The 23,661-nt window shown below is 45.5% G+C and overlaps 1 protein-coding gene across 4 annotated transcripts in view; it reads left to right on the plus strand.

The window, feature by feature from the left end:
• ENTPD1 (ectonucleoside triphosphate diphosphohydrolase 1) overlaps positions 1-23,661 on the plus strand; it is a 597,993-nt gene that overhangs the window by 280,990 nt on the left and 293,342 nt on the right. For 3 of the 4 annotated variants that reach the window (XM_029610060.1, XM_029610058.1, XM_029610057.1), the window contains exon 3: positions 1,466-1,583. The exons of the other annotated variant lie outside the window; for it this stretch is intronic. In XM_029610060.1, coding sequence (XP_029465920.1) covers positions 1,466-1,583 — 118 coding nt within the window. The remainder of the gene's footprint in view (positions 1-1,465; positions 1,584-23,661) is intronic. 4 annotated transcript variants of the gene reach the window in all.

Genomic DNA, 23,661 nt, shown 5'->3' on the forward strand with positions numbered 1-23,661 from the left:
GAAACCTTTCCGAAAGATGGATCGCCTGTTTGTCCTTTATGGTGGAGGAAAACAGGGCAAGCCAGCTTCGCAGGCTACAATAGCTTGCTGGATTAAGGACATAGACACGGCTGCGTATGTGGCAGCTGAAAAGCTGTTGCCTACTTAGGTTAGGGCTCATTCCAATGGGGCTTAGGCAATGTCATGGGTGGAGGTTAGATTGTTGTCTCCTGTCAACATTTGACAAGCTGCAATTTGATTAGTTCTTACAAACCTTTCCAGGTATTATCATTTGCATGTGCAGGCTCATGAGGATGCAGCCTTTGCATGTGCAGTTTTGACTGGACCTCAGGCAGCCTCTCACCCTATTTGGGAGCCTCTCACCTTATTTGGGAGTAGCTTGCGTACATCCCACTAGTCCTGAATCCATGTGGCTAATTGCTAGGAAATGAGAAAAACCTACCTATCTGATCATTTCCTTTTCATTAATTTAGTCAGATGGATTCAGCTTAACTGCCAGATGATTGTGTTATGGTCCTCCTGTGTGGCTACATGTTTACTGGTAGCTGTTCATCCAGTCCCTAGATTGATGTTTATACTTTATTTCCCTGAGTTCAGTGTTTCCTGTTGGTTGAGTTTAGAAATGGTTATCTGTTATTAATCAAGTTTTTGCTAGTCTGTCCACAGTTGGCTTTTGAAGAGAATACTGGCAGGCTGATGTCACTGCAGGAATATATATACTTTGACGTCAGTTTGCTCCATCTCCATCTGCTGGTAGAGGTGCATAACCCACTGGTCCTGAATCCATTTGTCTAGATTAAGGAAAAGGAAATTATCAGGTAAGTAGTAATTACTCATTCTGCCACCCTTAAAAGAATTTAGTTCTACTCCCAAAATATCCATTGGGGTCTGGATAAGGTACATCTATATGGAAAAGCCTAGCTGGTCACAAGAAAGGCAAATGCTTTTCCATCAAAAACTCATGTTTAAGACTAAATAATTATGTACCAGCCACCATAGAGTAATCATAAAGTCCAATTTCTGTAGAAAGAAGATGAGGCCAATCCTAGGTTTTCCCCATTGCATGCATGGACTTACTGTTCTACTTTCTTCACTGCAAGTCCATGCATTTAGTGCAGTATTATGCCGAAAGGGGCCCTTGATGGCCTCTTATTAGATTATTTAGGGAAACAGAGTCTCCCCCGAGTGCAATAATTTACTCATCAGCCCCTTGAGAAAAAAAAATTAGCATCATTAATGCAGTAGGAGTAAAACTTGTACTAATTCAACTGTCTCTTCTGATCTGAAGTTATATGGTCACTAATCAGCTACTGGGTACTGATCTGCAGTGCATGTGGCATTCTCGTTGGTCTCAGATGGCTGCATTTGGTGCAGTCATTTCTGAGGGATTTCACAGGAGTGAATAGGGATCTCGGAGGAATGTACAGTGCATAAGTGCATCACTTATTTCTTCTGTCTTCTTCAGTACGGCATTGTGCTGGATGCTGGTTCCTCCCACACTAGCCTGTATATGTACAAGTGGCCAGCAGAGAAGGAGAATGACACAGGAATCGTACAGCAGATGGACATGTGTAAAGTTGATGGTAAGAAAAAGAGAACCTGTGATTATGATAATAGTGGGAACAAAAGAGGTTTTCTGTTTCCCTAACCTCCACTACTGTCCAAAAACATGTGTAACTTGTAAGGAATTGGTGGTGACCAGAAGAGGTTACATTCTGTGACCTGCAACTTTAAATGTCAGGGAGTTGACTCCCATCCATTAGCTCAAGCACAATGTTTTACTGTTTAATGATTTAGCAGTGCCTTGCTAATTTGACTTTAAATGGATTAAATCAAAACATGGAGGAAGAGGTGTCTGGAGAGAAGCTGTCTCTTCTCTGTGCATATTACTTTTTTAAGGGAGAATGCACAAGCCATGGGCCAGGCTCTGGATGTCTCATTTCAACAGGTAATTGTTGAGTGCTATAAACATAGAAGTCCATATTGAGCGGTATAGTGAGTGTATCTTTAGCTGGGATATTCATCCAGACTTACCTGGCTAAGTCTGCCACTGAATACACCTGCCTAAAGTTATCTGGGTAAATTTAAGAATGTGATTTACCTGGCCAGTCTTACCTGCCTACATTTATCCAGATAAGCCCCCATCCTTCCTCTTCTTATTCAGCTAAATTTTATACCCAGTTAAAAGTTACATGGGTAAACTTTCAGCAGCAGGAAAAAAAATCAAGTGATGCACTTATAAGATATCAGCAAGCCTGTCTGTGTGTCCCAACAATCCAGGCATGGCCCACCTGGTCAGTTTGTTCATTCACCTGAACTGTAGTTTTAAAGGGGTTTTTTTTAAACACATATAAAACATTCACAACAGTTTTAGTGCAAAATATCAAGTAAGCCCAACATTTCCAGTGTTTCGCAGTAAACACTTCTTCAGGGATCAAATCACAGGTTATTAAATCACCATCAGACTGCTTTCTATGTATTAATGCAAATACAGTGGGTCCTTGAGTTACGACTGGCTCAAGTTACAAACAAATCAGGTTACGACCAACTTTTCCGGTCTTGAGTTACGACCAAATTTCGAATTAGACCAAAATTTCCAGTTTTGAGTTACAAACAGATTTCAAGTTTCAACCAAAATATTTCCATGTTTTGAGAGAGACAGAGAGAGCGAGCCTAGCCATAATGCCCTCATACTAGGTAGGTATTTATACCCCTATATGAGGCCGACCTAGTTATTCGAGGTGAGGTGTAGCTATTAGTATAGGGGTTAGGGGCCATTTTGACATGCAGAGTGTGACGTACGAACAGAACAGTGCACTCTTGTGAAGATTTGATGACCTTTTGAGTGAGGAAAATCAACCAAAGTTGAGATTTGTGCAATGTTCTCTCAACCTAGCTTGATGTTACCCAGGTAGAGAGTCCATATGCAGATATCGTAAAGGAACTGGTGGAGGAGGTGAAATTGTTGTTTCTGGTAGGCTAGGCACATTTTATAACTTTTTGGTGAGTACACTAGGAAATTATTGGTGTTTCTGGTAATTACAGACATAATACAACCATTTTTTATTATAGAAATGGTTAGGTAAGGGTGCTTTTGGGAGGTTTGGAACACATTATGGGTATTTCCATTATTTCCTATGGAAAAAATAGTCTTGACTTACAACCAACTTGAGCTGCAACCAGCCCTCTGGAACCAACTGAGTTCGTAAGTCAAGGGACCACTGAAACTATTAATAATCCAATCCAACAAATGTGTAAAGAAGAACGTATCTGCGACCAAAATCTCCAGCGGGAAAAGTTCAAAATGGTAACCTTGGGCTCGCTTCTACCTCTTCTACAAAGAGCAGACTGGCTCTGCTCTCTAGACCTCCAGGACGCATACACCCAGATTGCGATAGCTCCTGCTCATCGCAAGTACCTCCGGTTTTTAGTAGGCCCAAAGCACTATCAATACCGGGTGCTTCCATTTGGCCTAGCATCAGCTCCACGAGTCTTTACCAAATGTCTCGTAGTTGTCGCAGACTTTCTCAGGAAAGAAGGTTCAAACCCTCGTGTCTCTCGCTCACCAGTTGCAGTCTCAGTACACAGCGACTGCTCGGCAATTCCTTGTCCTTCTCGGACACATGGCGTCCTCATTCCATCTCACTCCAATGGCCCGCCTGGCCATGAGAGTCATGCATTGGACTCTACGGTCACAATGGACTCAAGCGACTCAGCCTCTCTCAACCATTGTCCACATCACCGACGCACTCCGTCTGTCTCTCGCCTGGTGGAAAGATCAGAACAATCTCCTCCAGGGACTGCCTTTTCATCTACCAGATCCTCATCTCATTCTCACCACCGATGCTTCCAACCTTGGCTGGGGAGCTCATGTAAACGATCTACAGATACAAGGATCTTGGACTCAAGAGGAATCCAAACACCAGATAAATTTCCTGGAGCTTCGAGCAATGCGATATGCTCTCAGAGCTTTTCAGGATTACCTATCAAATCACGTCATCCTGATTCAGACGGACAACAGCGTGGCCATGTGGTACATAAACAAGCAGGGAGGCATAGGCTCCTTCCTTCTGTGCCAGGAGGCCGCTCAGATTTGGGCGGAAGCGCTCTCCCACTCGATGTACCTCAAGGCCACCTACTTGCCGGGAGTGGACAATGTCTTGGCGGACAAACTGAGTTGTGTCTTCCAACCGCACGAGTGGTTGCTCAATCCTTCGGTAGCGACCTCTCTCTTCCAGCAATGGGGATATCCCCAAATAGGCCTCTTTGCGTCCCCTGAGAACCACAAAGTAGACAATTACTGCTTCCTCATTTGGAGCGTGCGCTCTCAGCCCAGAGATGCATTTTCCCTCTTGTGGGCAGCCAGGCTGCTTTATGCATTCCCTCCACTTCCTCTTCTCTCGAAGACTCTCGTGAAGCTCCAACAGGACAAGGGAACCATGATCCCGATAGCACCCCACTGGCCACGCCAAGTGTGGTTTCCCATACTCTAGGATCTCTCCAGCCACAGACACATTCCCTTGGGAAAGGACCCGCTTCTGATCACTCAGAACGACGGATGACTACGCCATCCCAATCTTCAGGCCTTGTCCCTGACGGCATGGATGTTGACAGGTTACTCCTTCAGCCACTTAACCTTTCAGATTCGGTTTCTCGTGTCCTCATTGCTTCACGGAAGCCTTCCACAAGAAAGTCTTATTCCTATAAATGGAAAAGGTATACATCATGGTGTTCTTCACAGTCCCTTGATCCCTTTTCCTGTGCAATCCCGAGATTTTTAGACTATCTCTGGCATTTATTGGAATCCGGTCTAAAGACTTCCTCAATCAGAATGCATGTCAGTGTGGTAGCCGCCTTCCATAAAGATGTCGGGGATGTCCCTATATCGGTACAACCCCTCGTAACACGTTTTCTTAAAGGCTTGCTTCATATCAAGCCACCCTTACGGCCTCCAGCCCCTTTTTGGGACCTTAATCTGGTTCTTGGTCGGCTCATGAAACCTCCATTTGAGCCTCTTCAATCCTGTGACCTAAAATATCTCACATGGAAAGTGATTTTCCTTTTGGCTATCACTTCAGCTCGCAGGGTTAGTGAATTATAGGCCCTAGTTACCTATCCGCCTTACACTAAACTCCTGCAGGACCGGGCGGTACTCCGCACTCACCCTAAATTCTTACCTAAGGTAGTTTCAGAGTTTCACATTAATCAATCCATCATACTACCTACCTTGTTTCCCAGGCCCCATTCCAATCCAGGGGAACAGGCTCTGCATTCCCTCGACTGTAAACAGGCTCTAGCGTTCTACCTAGACCGTACAGTTGCCCACAGGAAGAGCACTCAGCTATTCGTCTCCTTCCATTCCAACAAATTAGGGAAACCTGTGGGTAAGCAGACTCTCTCCTCCTGGTTGGCGGACTGCATATCTTTTTGCTATGAGCAAACAAGCATTCCTTTTCACGACCGTGTTAAAGCACACTCTGTGAGGGCCATGGCGACTTCAGTAGCACACCTACGATCAGTGCTGCTTCCTGACATTTGCAGGGCTGCCACCTGGAGCTCACTCCACACTTTCGCAGCCCACTATTGCTTGGACAAAGCCGGAAGACATGATTCCATCTTCGGCCAATCTGTCCTGCGTAACCCGTTTCCAACGTGACGTACGAACACCCTTCCGCCTGCCCGGTGGGGTTCTGGATGCCCTCTACCAAATTCCACCCCAGTTGTTGTGCCTGTTGCACGCCGTTGGGTACATTTGGTGCATGTTCGGACATCCTCAGCTCGGTACTCACCCATATGTGAGGACTACCATCCTGCTTGTCCTGTGAGAAAGCAAATGTTGCTTACCTGTAACAGGTGTTCTCACAGGACAGCAGGATGTTAGTCCTCATGAAACCCGCCCACCACCCCGCGGTGTTGAGTTCGTACGCTTTGTTGTTTAATTTTTTCGGCACTGCCTGTAGCTATAAAATAAGACTGAAGGGGGACCCCTGCTGGCTGCAAGGTTAGTGCCATGCTGGGCATGCCCAGTAGGGGCCAGTCAAAGTTATGGAAACTTTGACAGAAGTTTTCCGTGATTGGGCTCCATCCTGATGATGTCACCCATATGTGAGGACTAACATCCTGCTGTCCTGTGAGAACACCTGTTACAGGTAAGCAACATTTGCTATCTCTCGCACAATGCCTCCAGAATCGACATTACTTGGCAGCTCATCATTTCCTCATTTTGCTGAGTCACATGGCATCCTTTGTACATGTCACTTCAATGACACGCCTCGCCATGAGAGTCATGCAGTGGACTCTGAAGTCACAGTGGACTCAGGCTTACCAGCCAAAGTCCAGCATTGTCCACGTTACCAAGCAGCTCCACCTGTCACTGGCCTGGTGGATGCAGCTATCCAACCTCCTTCAAGGGCTTCCCTTTCAGGTTCCAGAACCTCAAATTATCCTAACAGACACCTCCAATCTAGGTTAGGGTGCTCATGTCGACGACCCACAGACTCAGGGTCCCTGGTCTCCAGAGGAAGCCAAACATCAGATACATTTCCTGGAACTTCGAGCGATCAGATATGCCCTCAGAGTCTTTCAGGATTGCCTCTCAAACAAGACCATCCTGATTCAAACTAACAACCAGGTAGCAATGTGGTACATCAACAAGCAAGGGGGAACGGGCTCCTACCTTCTGTGTCAGGAAGCTGCACAGATATAAGCGTGGGCTCTTTCCCACTCCATGTACCTCAAAGCAATCTACTTGGCAGGCATGGACAATGTTCTGGCGGACAGGTTGAGCCGGACCTTTCATCCGCATGAATGGTCTCTCAACCCCACGGTAGCGGACACAATCTTCCAACGTTGGGGTTATCCACAAACAGATCTCTTTGCGTCCATTCACAACCGCAAAATAGAGAGCTCCTGCTCGCTCACTCACAGTCGCCACTCGAGGCCAAGGGACACCTTTGCCCTATCATGGTCCAGCGGTCTCCTCTACGCGTACCTCCACTTCGACTCATATCGAAGACTCTCGTGAAGTTACGAAGGGAGAAAGGTTTAATGATTCTGATAACCTCTCACTGGCCACGCCAAGTCTGGTTGCCAATCCTCTGGTTCGCCGGCGCATCCCTTTCGGGAAGGACCTGCTTCTGATAACTCAGAACAACGGGTGCCTACGCCACCCCAACCTCAAGGCCCTGTCTCTGACAGCCTGGATTTTGAAAGGTTAATACTTCAACCCCTTAATCTTTCAGAGTCTGTATCCCAAGTCCTGGTAGCTTCACGAAAGCCTTCCACGAGACGGTCTTATCGTTCTAAATGGAAAAGGTTTATGGACTGGTGCATGTCCATGTCCATAGACCCCTTCACTTGTTCCACCGTGAAGTTTCTGGACTATCTCTGGCACCTGTCCTAGTCAGGCCTGAAAACTTCCTCTAAAGCGGTAGCCGCTTTCCACAACGGCGAGGGAGATGTCTCTATTTCGACACAACCCTTAGTCACACGCTTCATGAGAGGTTTGCTCCACCTGTAACCTCCATTCTGCCCTCCAGCCCCTGCTTGGGGCCTTAACGTGGTCTTAGGACGGCTCATGAAACCTCCATTTGAGCCTCTCCACTCCTGTGATCTCAGTTATCTCACGTGGAAAGTAGTTTTCCTTCTCACTATCATGTCCGCTCGCACGTCCGTCTGAGCCGGTGCACCTCTATGTCCTTAGACCCCTTCACTTGTTCCACAGTGAAGTTTCTGGACTATCTCTGGCATCTGTCGGAAGCAGGCCTAAAAACGTCCTCCATCAGGGTGCATATCAGTGCGTAGCCGTGTTTCATAAAGGCGTAGGGGATGTTCCTATTTCCACATTACCTTTAGTAACGCGCTTTATGAGAGGCTTGCTCCACTTAAAACCTTCACTGCGCCCTCCGGCCCCTGCTTGAAACCTTAACATAATTTTAGGATGGCTCATGAAACCTCTGTTTGAGCCTCTCCACTCCTGTGATCTCTGTTATCTCACATGGAAAGTAGTTTTCCTTCTCACTATCATGTCCGCTCGCAGAGTTAGTGAATTGCAGGCATTAGTTCCCTACCCGCCTTACATTAAATTTCTGCATGACAGGGTAGTGCTCCGCACTCACCCTAAATTTTTACCGAAGGTAGTGTTGGAATTTCATTTTAACCAATCTATTGTTCTACCTACCTTTTTTCCCAGGCCCCATGCAAACCCAGGAGAACAGGCTCTGCATTCTTTGGACTGCAAACATGCTCTAGCCTTCTATCTAGACCGCACGTTGGCCCACAGGAAATCCACTCAATTGTTTGTCTTTCGATTCCATCAAATTAGGAAATCCTGTGGGAAAGCAGACCCTCTCCTCCTGGTTAGTGGACTGCATTTCTTTTTCACACCAGCAAGCAGGCATTCCGCTGCAAGACTGTGTAAAAGCACACTCTATCAGGACCATGTCAACATCAGTAGCGTACCTATGGTCGGTGCCACTTGCTGATATTTGTAAGGCTGCTACCTGGAGTTCTCTCCATACATTCGCAGCCCATTATTGCTTAGATGAGGCTGGCAGACAAGATTCCATCTTTGGCCAGTCTGTTCTACGCAACTTGTTTTCAGTTTAACTTCCCAACATCCTTCCACCGACCCATTCAGGGTTCAGGATGCCCTCCTAACCAAATTTCCACCCCTGTTGTTGTGCCTGTTGCACGCCTTTGGGTACATTTGGTGCTTTGCTCGGACATCCTCAGCTCAGTACTCACCCATATGTGAGGACTACCATCCTGCTTGTCCTGTGAGAAAGCAGAGTTGCTTACCTGTAACAGGTGTTCTCACAGGTCAGCAGGATGTTAGTCCTCACGAAACCCGCCCGCCACCCCACGGAGTTAGGTTCGTTTACGTTTTCTTATTTTATTTTTCGCATGTACTTTTACTACAAGATGAGACTGAAGGGGGAGCCCTGCTGGATGCAGGGTCAGTGCATTGCTGGGCATGCCCAGTAGGTGCCAGTCAAAGTTCTAGAAACTTTGACAAAAGTGTTCCCTGATTGGGCTCCATCCTGATGATGTCACCCATTGTTATGGTTTTGAGGTGTTTGAGTGGATTCTTGGGTACTGTGGAGATGACCACGCCCATGGGGAGGAGCCCCGAGAGGAACCACAGTACTAGGCTAGACTCAAGACGCACAAACACAGAGATTCGTCTTTTATTATACAGCTGAGGTATACCACCAGAGGTGGCAGTAGTGAGGTGATCCAGAGGTAGCAGTCCAGGGACCCTCGGAAGAGGGGACCCATTTCACAGAGATAGCATAGGGAGATCCGGATGCAGGTTCCCAGTGCAGCAGAGCTGTAGATGAGACAGACTGAGAATGTTAGATTACTCACTAAGTTGGTAGCTGTATTGATGGAGATCCCAGCAGTCAGAAGTAGTTGATTACAGGCACCGAGCCAGAAGGAGCAGGCCCTCGAGGAGCGAGTACCCAGGTTAGAGAAATACCCCGAAGGGCAGAGAGAGCTTCCAGCAGCAGCAAGGAAGTGGCAGAGTAGCTCAGACCGGAGGCTTTCCATCCATTCACGATCCTTGCTAACTCGATTAGCTAGCAAACAAGGGCAGGCTAAATACCCGGATGGCATGATGTCACTCAAGAGGGACGCCCCCGAGGTTCCTGCCATGACGTGGATAAAGATGTAGGTGGCGTGCGCAACCTAGGAGGCCCTTAGGAGAAACATGGCATGAGACTTTGCCATAGTCATTCCAGGGACACTGGAGTGTGCAGCATGCAGACGCGGCCATCTTGCAGAGAGAAAGGTGAGGCACAAAGGTCTAAGCCGTCTGAGACCTACAGACGCAACACCCATATGTGAGGACTAACATCCTGCTGTCCTGTGAGAACACCTGTTACAGGTAAGCAACTCCGCTTTATTTTTATTCCGCTTTTCGCACTTTTTTCAGCATATTCCCTGTCCCCAAATGGCTTACAATCTAAGTTTGTACCTGAGGCAATGGAGGGAAAAGTGATTTGCCCAAGGTCACAAGGAGTGACAGCAGGACTCGAACCCTGGCCTCCTGGTTCATAGCCTACTGCTCTAACCACTAGGCTACTCCTCCACATTCCAGAAGGAGCACGGTGGGAGGAAATGGAGTCTCTCAATGAAGGTTTGCCGACCCACCCCCAGGAACAGGAGATGGAGGGACGCCTCTCTCTTCTATCAGAGATGGGTCAAGATCACATCAGATCAATGGGTCCTGAGTTCTTAGTCCACCTGTAACTGGACGATTGGCTGATTCAAGCCAAGTCACTGGAAGAGAGCTGCCTGATGACCCGCAAGATGATCTCCCTGTTGCAGGAGCTCGGCTGGGTGGTCAACCTGGCCAAGAGCAGTCTTCAGCCTGCTCAGTCGTTGGAAAACCTTGGGGTTCAGTTCAATATGAAGCAGGGCAAGATTTTCCTCCCAGAAGCTTCCGGAAACTCGTATTCAGAAGTTGATGGCACAGCTACGTCTATTGTTGAACATGCTGCGCCTGACCGTTTGGTCCTATCTGCAGGTACATGGCTTAATGGCGGCAACCCTGGAAGTGGTACCATGGGTGAGAGTGCATATGCGTCCTCTTCAGCACTCCCTGTTTTCTTGGTGGAATCTGCAGTCTCTGGCTTATTTGGTTCGGCTCCACCTGCCAATGGAGGTCTTGTCCCAACTGCAGTGGTGGCTACAGCCGAATCATCTAAGGAAGGGAATTTCTCTAGCATCACCGTACTGGCTAGTACTGACGACAGATGTGAGCCTCCATGGTTGGGGAACTCACTGTCAGGAGCTGACAGCGCAAGGATGCTGGGATGCAAAAGAGTCTCTGGAACATCAGTTGTTTGGAAGCCAGGGCATTCTGGCTTGCATGTTTGCATTTTAGCGACAGGCTGCGGGTTCGAGCGGTCCATATAATGTTGGATAACACAATGACTGTGGCTTACATAAATAGGCAGGGTGGAACCAAGAACCAACAAGTGTCACAGGAGATAAATCAACTTATGGAATGTGCCGAACTACATCTCCAGATGATCTCATCCTCGCATTTAGCAGGAAAAGACAATGTAAGAGCATATTCTCTCAGCCGGGAAAGTCTGTACTCAGGAGAATGGTTGCTATCAAACAAGGTGTTTCAGTTGATTGTGGATTGCTGGGCTCTCCTGTTTCTAGACCTGCTGGCAACTTCTTGCAAATCTTCATTTCCATGATTCTTCAGTCACAGGAGAGATCTGAAGTCATTGGGGATCGATGTCTTGGTGCAGGAGTGGCTGGAAGACAAGTTGCTGTATGCCTTTCCTCCATGCCCATTTTGGGCAGATTAGTCCAAAGGATCGAGCGCCACAGAGGGATGGTGCTCTTGGTTGCTTCAGACTGGCCCAGGACACTGTGGTATGCAGATCTGTGGCAGCTCTTGGCAGAATCACCTCTTCAGCTTCTGGCGCACAGAGATCTGTTGCAGCAAGGTCCTATTTTTCATGAAGATCTGAATTTTGTTTTACAGTATGGCCCTTGAAAGAGCTCGCTTGCTGAAATGTGCATACTCTGCAGCAGTGATTGTCACCTTGCTAGGAGCTAGAAAGTTCTCCACCTTCTTGGCTTATGTGCGGGTTTGGTGAGTGTTTGAGGCCTGGTGTGTGAGGATGAAGATACTCTTCTTTGTTCAGTCAAGATCCTGCTCATTTTGGAATTTTTGCAAGGTGGCTTGAATAAAGGCTTGACACTTAATTCCTTAAAGATACAAGGAGCGGCTTTTGCTTGTTTCAGAAGTCAGGTGAATGGTGGATCCTTGTTGGCTCATCATGATATGGCTCGTTTCCTGAAAGGAGTGAAACATCTTCGTTGTCCTTTGCAGTTTTCAGTGCCCTTATGGAGTCTTAATTTGATTTTTGGATTTCTTAGTGGGTCCTAGGTTTAGACCAATGGTGTTTCTTATGACAATTTGTTTTGCATGTAGAGTTTCCGAGCTGCAGGCCTTGTCTTGCTGTGAGCCATTCCTCTGGGTGACTCCAGGGGCAGTACAGCTGCATTGTCACTTCCTTTCTATCGAAGGTGATTGCTGACTTCCACGTGAATCAGTCCATCTCTCTGCCATCTCTGGACAGAGAAAGAAATGTAGAGGAATATCGTCTGCTATGACTCTTGGATGTCAAGAGACATATTGTCCGGTATCCGGAGGTGACTAAGCCTTTTCGGAAGACAGATCACCTGTTTGTCCTTTATGGCGGTACTAGTCAGGGAGAGCCTGCCTCGGGCTACTATAGCTCACTAGATTAAGGAGGTAGTCACAGCTGCATACACTGATACTGGGAAGCCGTTACCTACTCAGGTCAGGGCTCATTCCACTAGGGCTCAGGCAGTGTCATGGGTAGAGGTTAGATTGTTGTCTCCCATTGACATTTTCCAACTGCGATGTGGTCCTTGTTACACACTTTTTCCAGGTATTATTGTCTGGATATGCATGCCAGGAAGGACATAGCCTTTGCACATGAAGTTTTGATTGGACCGTGAGCAGCCTCCCACGATATTCAGAAGTAGCTTGGGTACATTCCACTTGTTCTGAATTCATCTGACTGAATGCTAATAAATGAGAAATTACTTAACTGATAATTTCCTTTTCTTTAGGACAGTCAGATGAATCCAGCTTCCCTCCCTTGGCTGCCGAATGGTCCTCCTCCATGGCTACGTGTTACAGGGATTACTGGTAAGTGTTAATCCAGTCCCTAGACTAGTGTTATTACAGCTCCCCTATGAGGAAAGACTAAAGAGGTTAGGACTGTTCAGCTTGGAGAAGAGATGGCGGAGGGGGGATATGATAGAGGTGTTTAAAATCATGAGAGGTCTAGAATGGGTAAATGTGAATCGGTTATTTACTCTTTTGGATAATAGAAGGACTAGGGGGAACTCCTTGAAGTTAGCATGTGGCATATTTAAAACTAATCGGAGCCGCTGAAGCTTTTCTTCTTTGGAGGGTACAGCTGGAGGAGAGGCCCGTGATTTTCTTCTGCTTTCTCATTCCTTCGAGAGGCCCACGATAGTGTTCCTGCTTCCTGGTTACAGTAGCGGTGACGTCGGTGGGAGGAGCTGGGTAGGCAACAAAATCCAGCCAATGCCCGTGCGACGCCGCCGCTGAAGCTTTTCTTCTTTGGAGGGTCCAGCTGGAGGAGAGGCCCGTGATTTTCTTCTGCTTCCTCATTCCTTCGAGGGTCCTGCTGGCGGAGAGGCCCACGATAGTGTTCCTGGTTACAGGTTACAGCAGTGGTGACGTCGGTGGGAGGAGCTGGGTAGGCAACAAAATCCGGCCTACACCGGTGCGACGACAAAGCCAGGTGCGGCTATGGGGCGTGTGGTTTTGCCCGGCTTAGCCTGGATTGGAGCGGTTGGAACGGGAATTTCTGGTCTTGTGGCCTCAGATCATTGATAAGCTAAGTATTGGATTTTATTGTCTAATTTGATAGCAGTACAGCACAGTTTAACTTAGTTTGCAAGAAATCTTGGTTGTTATTTATACTACTATCTCTCAGTTGCTATGCCTCATACCAAAAGGAAAGCAAAACTGAGAGATTTTTTCCCGTCAATAGCAGGGCTGAATTAGCCATGCTGTAATAGGATCTGTCAATCAGGTCCGGGAGGCAGAGCTTGTCAAAGCAGAGATCAGAGCTTTGCTCTCTGCGGCTGCGCGTGTGTTCCCACGCAGGAAAGTAATGGAATCTCCTCAGTCTGTTCTTTCCATGTGCGGGATCGCACTTGGAGCTGTTCTTCTCCTCAGTGTTTAAAAAAATGTCAAAATCGGGGTTTAAACCCTGTAATTGCGGCAAGGTAATGTCGGTCACGGATGGCCTCGACCTATGTTACCGATGCCTAGGACCAGATCACAATCGGGAAGATTGTGAATTTTGTTCGAGGATGTCACCCAGAGCACTGAAGCAACGGGCCTACAGGCTTCAGGAACATTTTGCTTCACCGGAGCCATCGGAGGCTTTCGTCGCCTGGCCCTGCAATTTTACCGGCTCCCTCAAAAATGAGGGCATCATCGTGGGATCCACAATCCTCCAATTTTGAAGGTAAGGATATCGCAAGCCGGCAAAGGCTATCGGATTTTCAAAAATCCATAGAGCCAGAATCGCCGGCGCAGCACACATTGGCGCCAAAAATCTCAGCGCCCAAAACTTTTGCGCCTAACCCGCCTTCTGCGCATAAAACAGTGTCGGCGCATAACACTTCTGCGCCTGAGCAAGCATTGGCGCACAACACTTCTACGCGTATGGCGCCAAAGACACTTGTGCGCAAGGCGCTGAAGGACCTGCGCGCATGGCGCAGAAGATTTCTGCGCACAGGGCGCTGAAGATGTCTGTGCACCCGACCAAGGAAAACTCTGCGCGTGCGGCGCCGAAGTCACTTGCGCGCATGGCGCCATCCACATCTGCACACATGGCGCCAATACTACCTCTGTGTACGGAGCTGATCATATCTGCACGCACGGCGCCAGAGACATCACCGCCGATAACTCTTGCACGCATGGAAACAAAAAGATATGTGCGCAAGTCTAGATCCGCGCAGAAGTCTAAATCGGCGCACAAGACACATGAGCACCCATCTCATGTACTACATCATGAGTTGAAACGACGAAGTGAACCCTCACAAATGTCTTCTTCCTCCTCTCCATCAATGACTCCATCTCGTTCGGGTACTTAAAAATAAATAAATAAATAACTTCACCAAATTAAAAACAGGATACATCTTTTGATTCTTCTTCACCACCAACATCCCCATCATCATCTATGGGATTCCCATCGAATCCGCAGGAACAACCTCAGGAGCCGTATTCTCCTCCAGAAGACCTTACATACCCAAAATTTCTAGAAAAATTGGGTACAATACTGCATCTAGAGGTCCAAAAAGAAACAGACCCTAGGTCAGAAACACTTGGTCTCCTAAAGATTTTCGATACTCCAGGAGAACCAACATCTCTTCCACCACAAGAACTCCTCCATTCAGTCTTACAGAAATCTTGGGAAACACCTTACACAATCTCAGCGGTATCCAGGAAGATGGACATAAAATTCCATATGAGGAAGACATCACTGTACTCTATACCACAATTACCTCATGTTTCAATTGTAGTAGAGTCGGCGATGCAAAGATTTAAGAAAACGAAGTCGCATTCCTCATACCCACCAGGCAAAGACAACAAATATTTAGATGAGTTTGGCAGGAAAATATACCATAACTTAATGTTGAATGCCCGAATTATGCACCATCAATTCTGCATGGTACAATACCTATAGGAGTGCATACAAGCTATAAAAGGTATGCTTGCCTCGACTGCGGATCAAATGCCTCCACCTCTTCATGACATGGAGGAGTGCTCTTGACACCTTTTGAGTTCTATCTATGAAGCATATGAAACATCTTCCAGGGCATCTGCATCAACCATAGCAGCCCGCAGACTGGCATGGTTACGCTCAAGTTCGATACATGAAGATTTACATGAGAAACCTTCCATGTACAGTGGATAACCTGTTCGGAAAATGATTCCAGGACACAGTGGGCAAACTGAAGGAGGAGGTGCTAGCAGTACAATCATTAACATCACACCCTCACTATTCAACAACACGTCGTTATAGTGGCTCTACTTGCCAGCAATCATATGCCAGGAGACCCTACAGATCTTACCAATCCTTTCGTACACAGCCTTACTCGGCTTACCAACATTCTCCTCCACAACAGAATACCTCAAACCAACATAGAGGTAAACCATGTATTCAGAGACAGCAGGCACAGCAGCCGGCTACTGTAGTGAAATCGACTCCATCTTTTTAGTTACCCAGCCACCACCACAACATCAAGCACCACCCGGCAGGATTCATTCTTGTCTGGCAGCCTGGGAGAGAATAACATCCGATCAATGGGTTTTGGAGATAGTACGTCACGGTTACCAACTCCAATTTGTCACAAAACCCATATTACCTCATCTTTCCACTCTCAAGATTCAAAGCTGTCAACCACAATTGGGGGAGGAAATTGCTTTGCTTCGCAAACAACAAGCGATTCGACAAATATCCCCGGGGACCCAATCAGAAGGATTTTATTCCCCATACTTCCTCATACCCAAGAAATTGGGTGGACTTCATCCCATCCTAGACCTAAGGGAATTGAACAAATTTCTCACCAAAGAGAAATTCAAGATGGTATCGTAATCGATCCTACCTCTGATTCAACCCAACGACTGGATGTGTTCCATCGATCTGAAGGATGCTTACACACATATTTATTTATTTAATTTCTTTTCCTATACCGATGCTCAAGACTAGGTCTTATCGTACCGGTTTACAATGTAACTGAGGGGAAACCAATTAACATCAAGGTAGAAAGTAAAGTTACATTAAACAGGGAGCATAAAACCTGGGCAATGGAGGACAGTACAGAGTTTAAACTAAGAAACAATTAGAGAGAGATAAATATTCCAATCCATCCATCCTCGTGGCGTTACCTATGCTTTTGCTACAGACATCAACACTACCAGTACAAAGTTCTCCCCTTTGGACTATCGGCTGCACCCATGGTTTTCACCAAATGCATGGTAGTGGTGGTGTCTCATCTCAGACAACGGGGTATAACCATCTTTCCATATCTGGACGATTGGCTCATAATTGCCCCAACTCCAAATATCTTAACTAGATCACCTCCATCGGGTGATACAATGCTTACAGGGATTAGGATTAGTGATCAATTTTCAGAAATCACACCTACAACCAACACAACAGTTACAGTTCATAGGAGCATGCCTGGACACTACTTGCAACAGGGCATACCTACCAAACGACAGAATAGCACAATTCCGTCACCTTCTACATACCTTGAACCATACTCAGTGACCTTCAGCGAGACAGGTTTTAGTAGTCCTAGGCCACATGGTGGCGGCTGTTTTCATGGTTCCAAACACCAGGCTACACATGAGATGCCTGCAATGGGGACTAAAACCATTGACAGAAGTTATCATCGACCGCCGAAATGAAAAAAGATATAACATGGTGGCTCCTAAACTCCACCCTGTCCAAGGGAGCATTGTTCAGTTCCCCTCCTCACAACGCATTCTTAACCACAGATGCGTCTCACAGGGGATGGGGTACACACCTTGAGATTTATGAAACACAAGGGTTATGGACAATCTCGGAACAAAACCTACAAATAAATTTATTGGAACTCAGAGCAATTCGGAATGCATTACAAGTGTTCCAAGACCACCTGAAAGGACGCAGGGTCATGATCTACATGGACAATCAAGTGGCAATGTTTTACATCAACAAACAAGGAGGGTCCGGTTCATGGTCCCTCTGCACGAAGACCCTGATAATCTTCTAACACGCTCACAGGAATTGCATACATCTGCAAGCAACTTACCTACCAGGAGTGGCAAATACAAGAGCGGACAGGCTAAGCTGCATCTTTCATCCTCACGAATGGACACTCAATGCAGAAATAGCTCAAAACATATTCATGCAGTGGGGGACGCCTTCGATAGATTTCTTTGCAACAAAGATCAATGCTCAGGTTCCCAAATTCTGCTCGATAAGACCAAGTCAGTTCAGGATCGCTCAAGATGCCTTCCTCATCCCGTGGACAACAGGCCTCCTGTACGCTTTTTCTCCCACACCACTCATAACAAGGACAATTCAAAAGTGCATAGCAGACAAAGCTCAACTGATACTCATCGCCCTAGCCTGGCCGAGGCAACCATGGTACAGTTTCCTTCTCCGACTATCTATCATGGATCCAATTCGTTTACCGAATCGCCAAGATCTTCTCTTCCAAGATCAAGGAACGCTTCTACACCTGCTACACTCATCTCTCCACTTGACAGCGTGGAGATTTAAAGGCTCCTTTTAACAGAACAAGGAGTTTCCACTTCGGCACAATTCATTTTGTTAGAATCCAGGAAACTCTCAACGAGGAAAAATTATAGCTATAAATGGAAACGATACTTGACCTGGTGCACTTCCAAAGGTGTGCCACCACTGGACTGCTCACCTGAGTTGCTCATTGATTATCTAAACCGCTAAATGAAGCGATAGTTACGGCTCATTGATTATCTAAACCGCTAAATGAAGCGATAGTTATGGTTCCTTAGCGATAGTTTTGGTTCCTTGTAAACCGGGGTGATATGTATACTATACAGGAACCCCGGTATATAAATTCTTTAAATAAATAAATAAATCTTCATACACTATATGCAGCTGGTCTAGCAACATCATCCATCAGAGTTCATCTCAGTGCCATAGGGGCATATCATAGGCCAGTAAACAATATTCCTATATCCAATCACCCCTTACTCTCTTGTTTCATTAAGGGGTTAACTCACCTTTGGCCTCCCATCTCTAAGCCTCCAGTTCCATGGAACCTCAACATAGTTCTGGAACAGCTCATGCTTTTCCCGTTTGAACCCATGGACTCGGCACATATTAAATACCTCACATGGAAATTTGTATTCCTGGTTGCAGTAACATCGGCATGAAGAGTCAGTGAATTACAGGCCTTGGTCCATTATTCTCCATATTTGCAGTTTCATCACCAAAAGGTAGTTCTCCGAACTCACCCATCCTTCCTACCAAAAGTGGTTTCTCAATTCCATCTCATTCAGACAATGGAATTACCCACCTTTTCCCCTAAACCTCATACAAATGATAGGGAAAAAGTACTGCACACACTAGATTGTAAAAGAGCTTTAGCATACTACAAAGAAAGGACAAACTCGGACTCCCGTGTTTCTCAACTCTTTGTCTCCTTTGACCCAAAGGCACCTGGATTACCAGTGGCTAAACGCACAATCTCCAGCTGGATAGCGCAGTGCATCAAATACTGTTACGATAAACAGAAACTACAACTACATTCAGAGCTTAAAGCTCACCAAGTCAGAGCAGTGGCAGCCTCATTGGCACACCTAAAGAATGTGCAACCCATAGACATTTGCAAGGCAGCTTCATGGTCATCGCTTCATACCTTCACATCTCATTACTGCCTTGATCAACAAGCAGCCACTGATGCGAAGATAGGGCAAGCAATCCTGCAATCTCTATCCTCCTGTCCACAGTGACCGCCACACTGTCAAAGATCACGTACAAATATATGCATCATAAACAATGTGATTGGGAGCTTGGGACTCCCATGACAGCATGGCTAATTCAGCCCTGCTATCGACGGGGGAAAAAGCAAGTTTGCTTACCGTAAACGGTGTTTCCGTAGATAGCAGGATGAATTAGCCATGCTGACCCACCCTCCTCCCTGATAGTCACCAAGCCTTCGACTACACTACAGCTTAATCACAGACTGAGGAGATTCCGTTACTTTCCTGCGCGGGAACACACGCGCAGCCACAGAGAGCAAAGCTCTGATCTCTGCTTTGACAAGCTCCGCCTCCCGGACCTGATTGACAGATCCCATGACAGCATGGCTAATTCATCCTGCTATCTACGGAAAAACTGTTTACGGTAAGCAAACTTGCTTTTCCTCAACTTCCACACCAACTATAAAAAGTGTTCAACCACGTATAGCGGACTTCTTTCAATTTGTTTCTGCATCTGCACCGGAAGGGGCCAATTGTAGTATGACTCAGGAGCGGGAGCCTAACTACTTGGCAAGTGAAGCATCTCTCACCCCTGGTGCCCCAGAAAAGCCAGTCCCTCCATCTGCAAAATCGGATTTAGACTTCACTATTTCTTTAAAAGAATCATTTAGTTCCCAGAGAGAGGTTGAAAATTCGGCAAGAATCTCTGAGGACATGGAAGATCAAAGTCCCAGGGAACTCAATGTTATATCTTACTCTTGTGCAAATGGAGTTGGTGGGACATTAAAACAATTAAGAGTGGAAGAACAAGCCAGTTTAAATAATATAAAAGATGTCTCTGTCATTTTAACAAAAATTTTTCAATTGAGGATTTGGGTTCTATGATGGTTATAATGCAAAAGTCGATAAATAATCTTACTATAACTGTTCAGGAAGCCTTAAAGAAAAATACTTATGTAAAGGGGAAAATAGATAGTATGGAGAAGAATATTAATAAATTTGAATTGGAGATGGGGGAAATTAAAAAAAATACAGGCAAATTTAATAAAATCAGAGGAAGAACATGAAGAAAGATTCAAAATATTGGAAAATCAAATAAGGAAGTTTAACCTTATATTTTTTGAATTTCCCTAAAATACATCTTGCATCCCCAATAGATCTATTTAAGAGTTATTTGAAAAACATCTTAAAGTATTCAGATTCTACTATTCCCACTCTGTCAAAGATTTGTTATTTACAACAACAATCGGATAGAGAAGGTGATGTAAATCAGGAGAACCTGAATTTAACAGATTTTCTTGAAAAATCTTATGAATCAAAAATTGATACAAGGGCAACCTTATTAGTTCAGTTTTCCTCACTTTCAGAGAGAGATACTGTGTTAAAGTTACCGTACATTTTAAACATCAAAAACAGGAAATTTATGGTCATGCTATAAGAATCTTTCCTGATGTTGTACATGCAACCCAGCTGAGATGTAAGAAATTTATAGCAATGCGTAAAGAGGTTTTAGAAAGAGGGGCACAATTTTCTTTAAGATACCCTTGTAAGTGTCTAATAAAGCATTTAGATGTAAGATACATCTTTAGTCATCCTGATCAGCTTCGTCAATATCTTGATACACACTCTTAAAAATTGTTTTAATATGGGAACATAGGTTTAGCTGCAGATATAGACAATTATATAGTAATTGACTTTTCTTTTGTTCAGCCCCATTGATTACTTGACTATCAGTGTTCTCTGATTACTTCTGGTTTGTTTCTTATTGTTGGAAAATATGATAACGATGATCAGATACGTATGTATATTCTCATAGATATGCTTTGTTATTATATATTCAAAAATAAGTTGTTTTTGTAACAATTAAAATGCAATAAAGCTAATCGGAGAAAGTTCATTTTCACTCAACGCACAATTAAACTCTGGAATTTGTTGCCAGGGGATATGGTTAGTGCAGTTAGTGTAGCTGGGTTTAAAAAAGGATTGGACAAATTCTTGGAGGAGAAGTCTATTACCTGCTATTAATTAAGTTGACTTAGAAAATGTTGTCCAGCTCAGTGTTGCCTGTTGGCTGAGTATTGAAATGGTTGTCTGATTAATCAAGTTTTGTTAGTCTGTCCACAGTTACTTTTGAAGAGAATACTGGAAGGCTGATGACACTGCAGGGGTATATATACTGTGACGTCAGTTTGCTCCTTCTCCATCTGCTTTTAGAGGTGCATAACCCACTTGTTCTGAATTCATCTGACCTAAAGAAAAGGAAATTATCAGGTAAGTAGTAATTTCTCATTATCCTAATAATCAAGAGTTTAACATTCAGAAAAGTAGTAAATAGATAACCGGCTAACTTTAGCTAGATAAGTTATCCAGGATATTCAGCAAGAGAAACATCTTGCAGAATATACATGAATAGTGTTATCCAGATAATATTTCCTGGACAACTTTCAAACCTTTGGGGGTCATACCGCAGGAGTCAGAAGCCACGGTAAATGACTCTGCTGTTTTGTGACTTCCCTGGTACTTTTCTCCACAGGACTCCACTGTAACATACCATGGCTTGTGGTATTTTTCTGCGGGAAAAAATACAGTGGTAGCCTATGCACAATGGCATCCCCAGGATTGTGGGGCTGCCATTGCTTAAAGGGTCTGCTCAGCACCTGTCCTCCCGAGTAGTAAAATCTTAAAAAACAAACAAACAAAAAAAAAAACCCCCAGGGTATGCATAGACCCCCTGTTCCACCCATCCCCAGCCGCCCTTGTAGGTGGCCCATTGTAAAAATAAAATTAAAAAAGATCTTTTTAAGAATATAAGTCCCACCCCCAACCCTGCTCCTTCACTCAAACGTTCCAGAGGCTAGGACCCCCACCTTGCACCCCCTCATTTTGAAAAAACTTTTTCTGCAGGTCTAGTGGACTGCCCCACTCCCATCCCCCGGATCCCTCTTACACATAAAAAGATTCTTATTGGTCTAGTAGACCACGACTCCTAGCCCCAGTCCTTAAAAAAGTCACTCTGGTAGTTCAATGAGGGCCCAGTGCACCCCTAGGCTCCAGGCCCAGGTGCCAGTCATTTTCCAAAATGATACTGGCCAACCTTTGCCCCTGTAAAATGTCTGCCATTGGGCCCAGAGTCTAGAGAGCTCTCCATGCCCCCACTAGACAACCAGGGTGACTTCTCTAGATAAGAGGGAACCCAGGTGTGGGGGTCAGAGGTCCACTAGATCACTAGGAATCTTTTTATGTGTAAGAAGGGGGGTCCAAGGGGTGGGGATGCGCCTTCAGGCGCAGTCCCCGGTCCCGGTCAATCTTAACAATTTAGGATCACAAGCAGTGAAAATCCTGCACGCCAGGTGCTGCGGGTAAGCATTGGGGTACGCCTGAAGCTGGCTTCTCATTAGGGACTCAGATGGCACGGATGATGAGACTGATCCTTATTTCCTTGGATGGGGAGATTCCTCTGGGATTGGAACCGTATAGAACTATGAAGATTCTTTCATAGAGAAGAGTTACCGGCTCTGATTTCCTACACGTTGAAGATGCTGGGAGTATCTGGGGCTGAATCCATGTCTGAGACAAAGCCTCATGCTTCTTCCCTATTATGGAGGCCATTCAAGAATTAATTGATCTTGAATGGGGTGCCCTAGAAGCTAATTTTAAAGGGGGATGAGTCTTGGAAGGACTGTACCCCTTGGATCCAGCTGAGAGAGAGCTATTACGTTTTCTGAAGGTGAATGCTCTATAAAAAGACTGCCGTTACCAAGTGCACGACTATGCCCGTAGAAGGGTGAAGCATCCCAACCTTGATCTCAAAGGATTCAATAATCATTTGCATGTGACTCTTTTTCACATGGAAACCTTGCACTCAGTGATAATGGCAGTACAGTCAGGAGAGTTCCTGATGTCTCTAGATCTTTCCGAGGCATTCCTACATATTCCCATCTGACTAGAGCATCATCCTGATGTGGCCTTTTTCTTGAAAGGAGTGAAGTATCTTCGTCCGCTCTTGTGGTTAATCTAGTTTTGGATTTTTTAGTGGGCCCTACCTTTTGACCGATGCGTTACCTGTCCTTGAGGTTACTAACCTTAAAAACTGTATTTCTTGTGGCAATTTGTTCTGCGCATAGAGTATCTGAACTACAGGCCTTGTCTTGCCAAGAGCCATTTCTACGAGTGACTCCAGGGGCGATACAGCTATGGTACTGTTCCTTCCTTTTTGTCAAAAGTAGTCTCATATTTTCACTTGAATCAGTCTATTTTTCTTGAGTTCTGGCTAACGTCAGTTGAAATAACACGGCTTGTTAATTTTTCGGCAAGCCGCATTATTTGATGCATAGTTTAAGGTACTAATGAGCTAATTAGCATATTTTTGCTAATGAATTAATTTTAATACGTGTTGTGCCAGGGCTCATTTAACATGAGATATTGAAAATATCTTGTGTTGTCCACATCTTAGGACATTTACCATGTGAAAAACAGCGTTTTTCATGCGATAAATGGCCTAATGTGGCTTAAGGAATGAGCCCCTAAATTTAAATATAACCAGAAAAGGTTAAAGTTATCCAGGAATGTGTACCCAGATAACTTTACTTTAA

This window comes from Rhinatrema bivittatum, chromosome 7, assembly GCF_901001135.1.
Source record: "Rhinatrema bivittatum chromosome 7, aRhiBiv1.1, whole genome shotgun sequence".
Lineage (NCBI taxonomy): Eukaryota > Metazoa > Chordata > Amphibia > Gymnophiona > Rhinatrematidae > Rhinatrema > Rhinatrema bivittatum.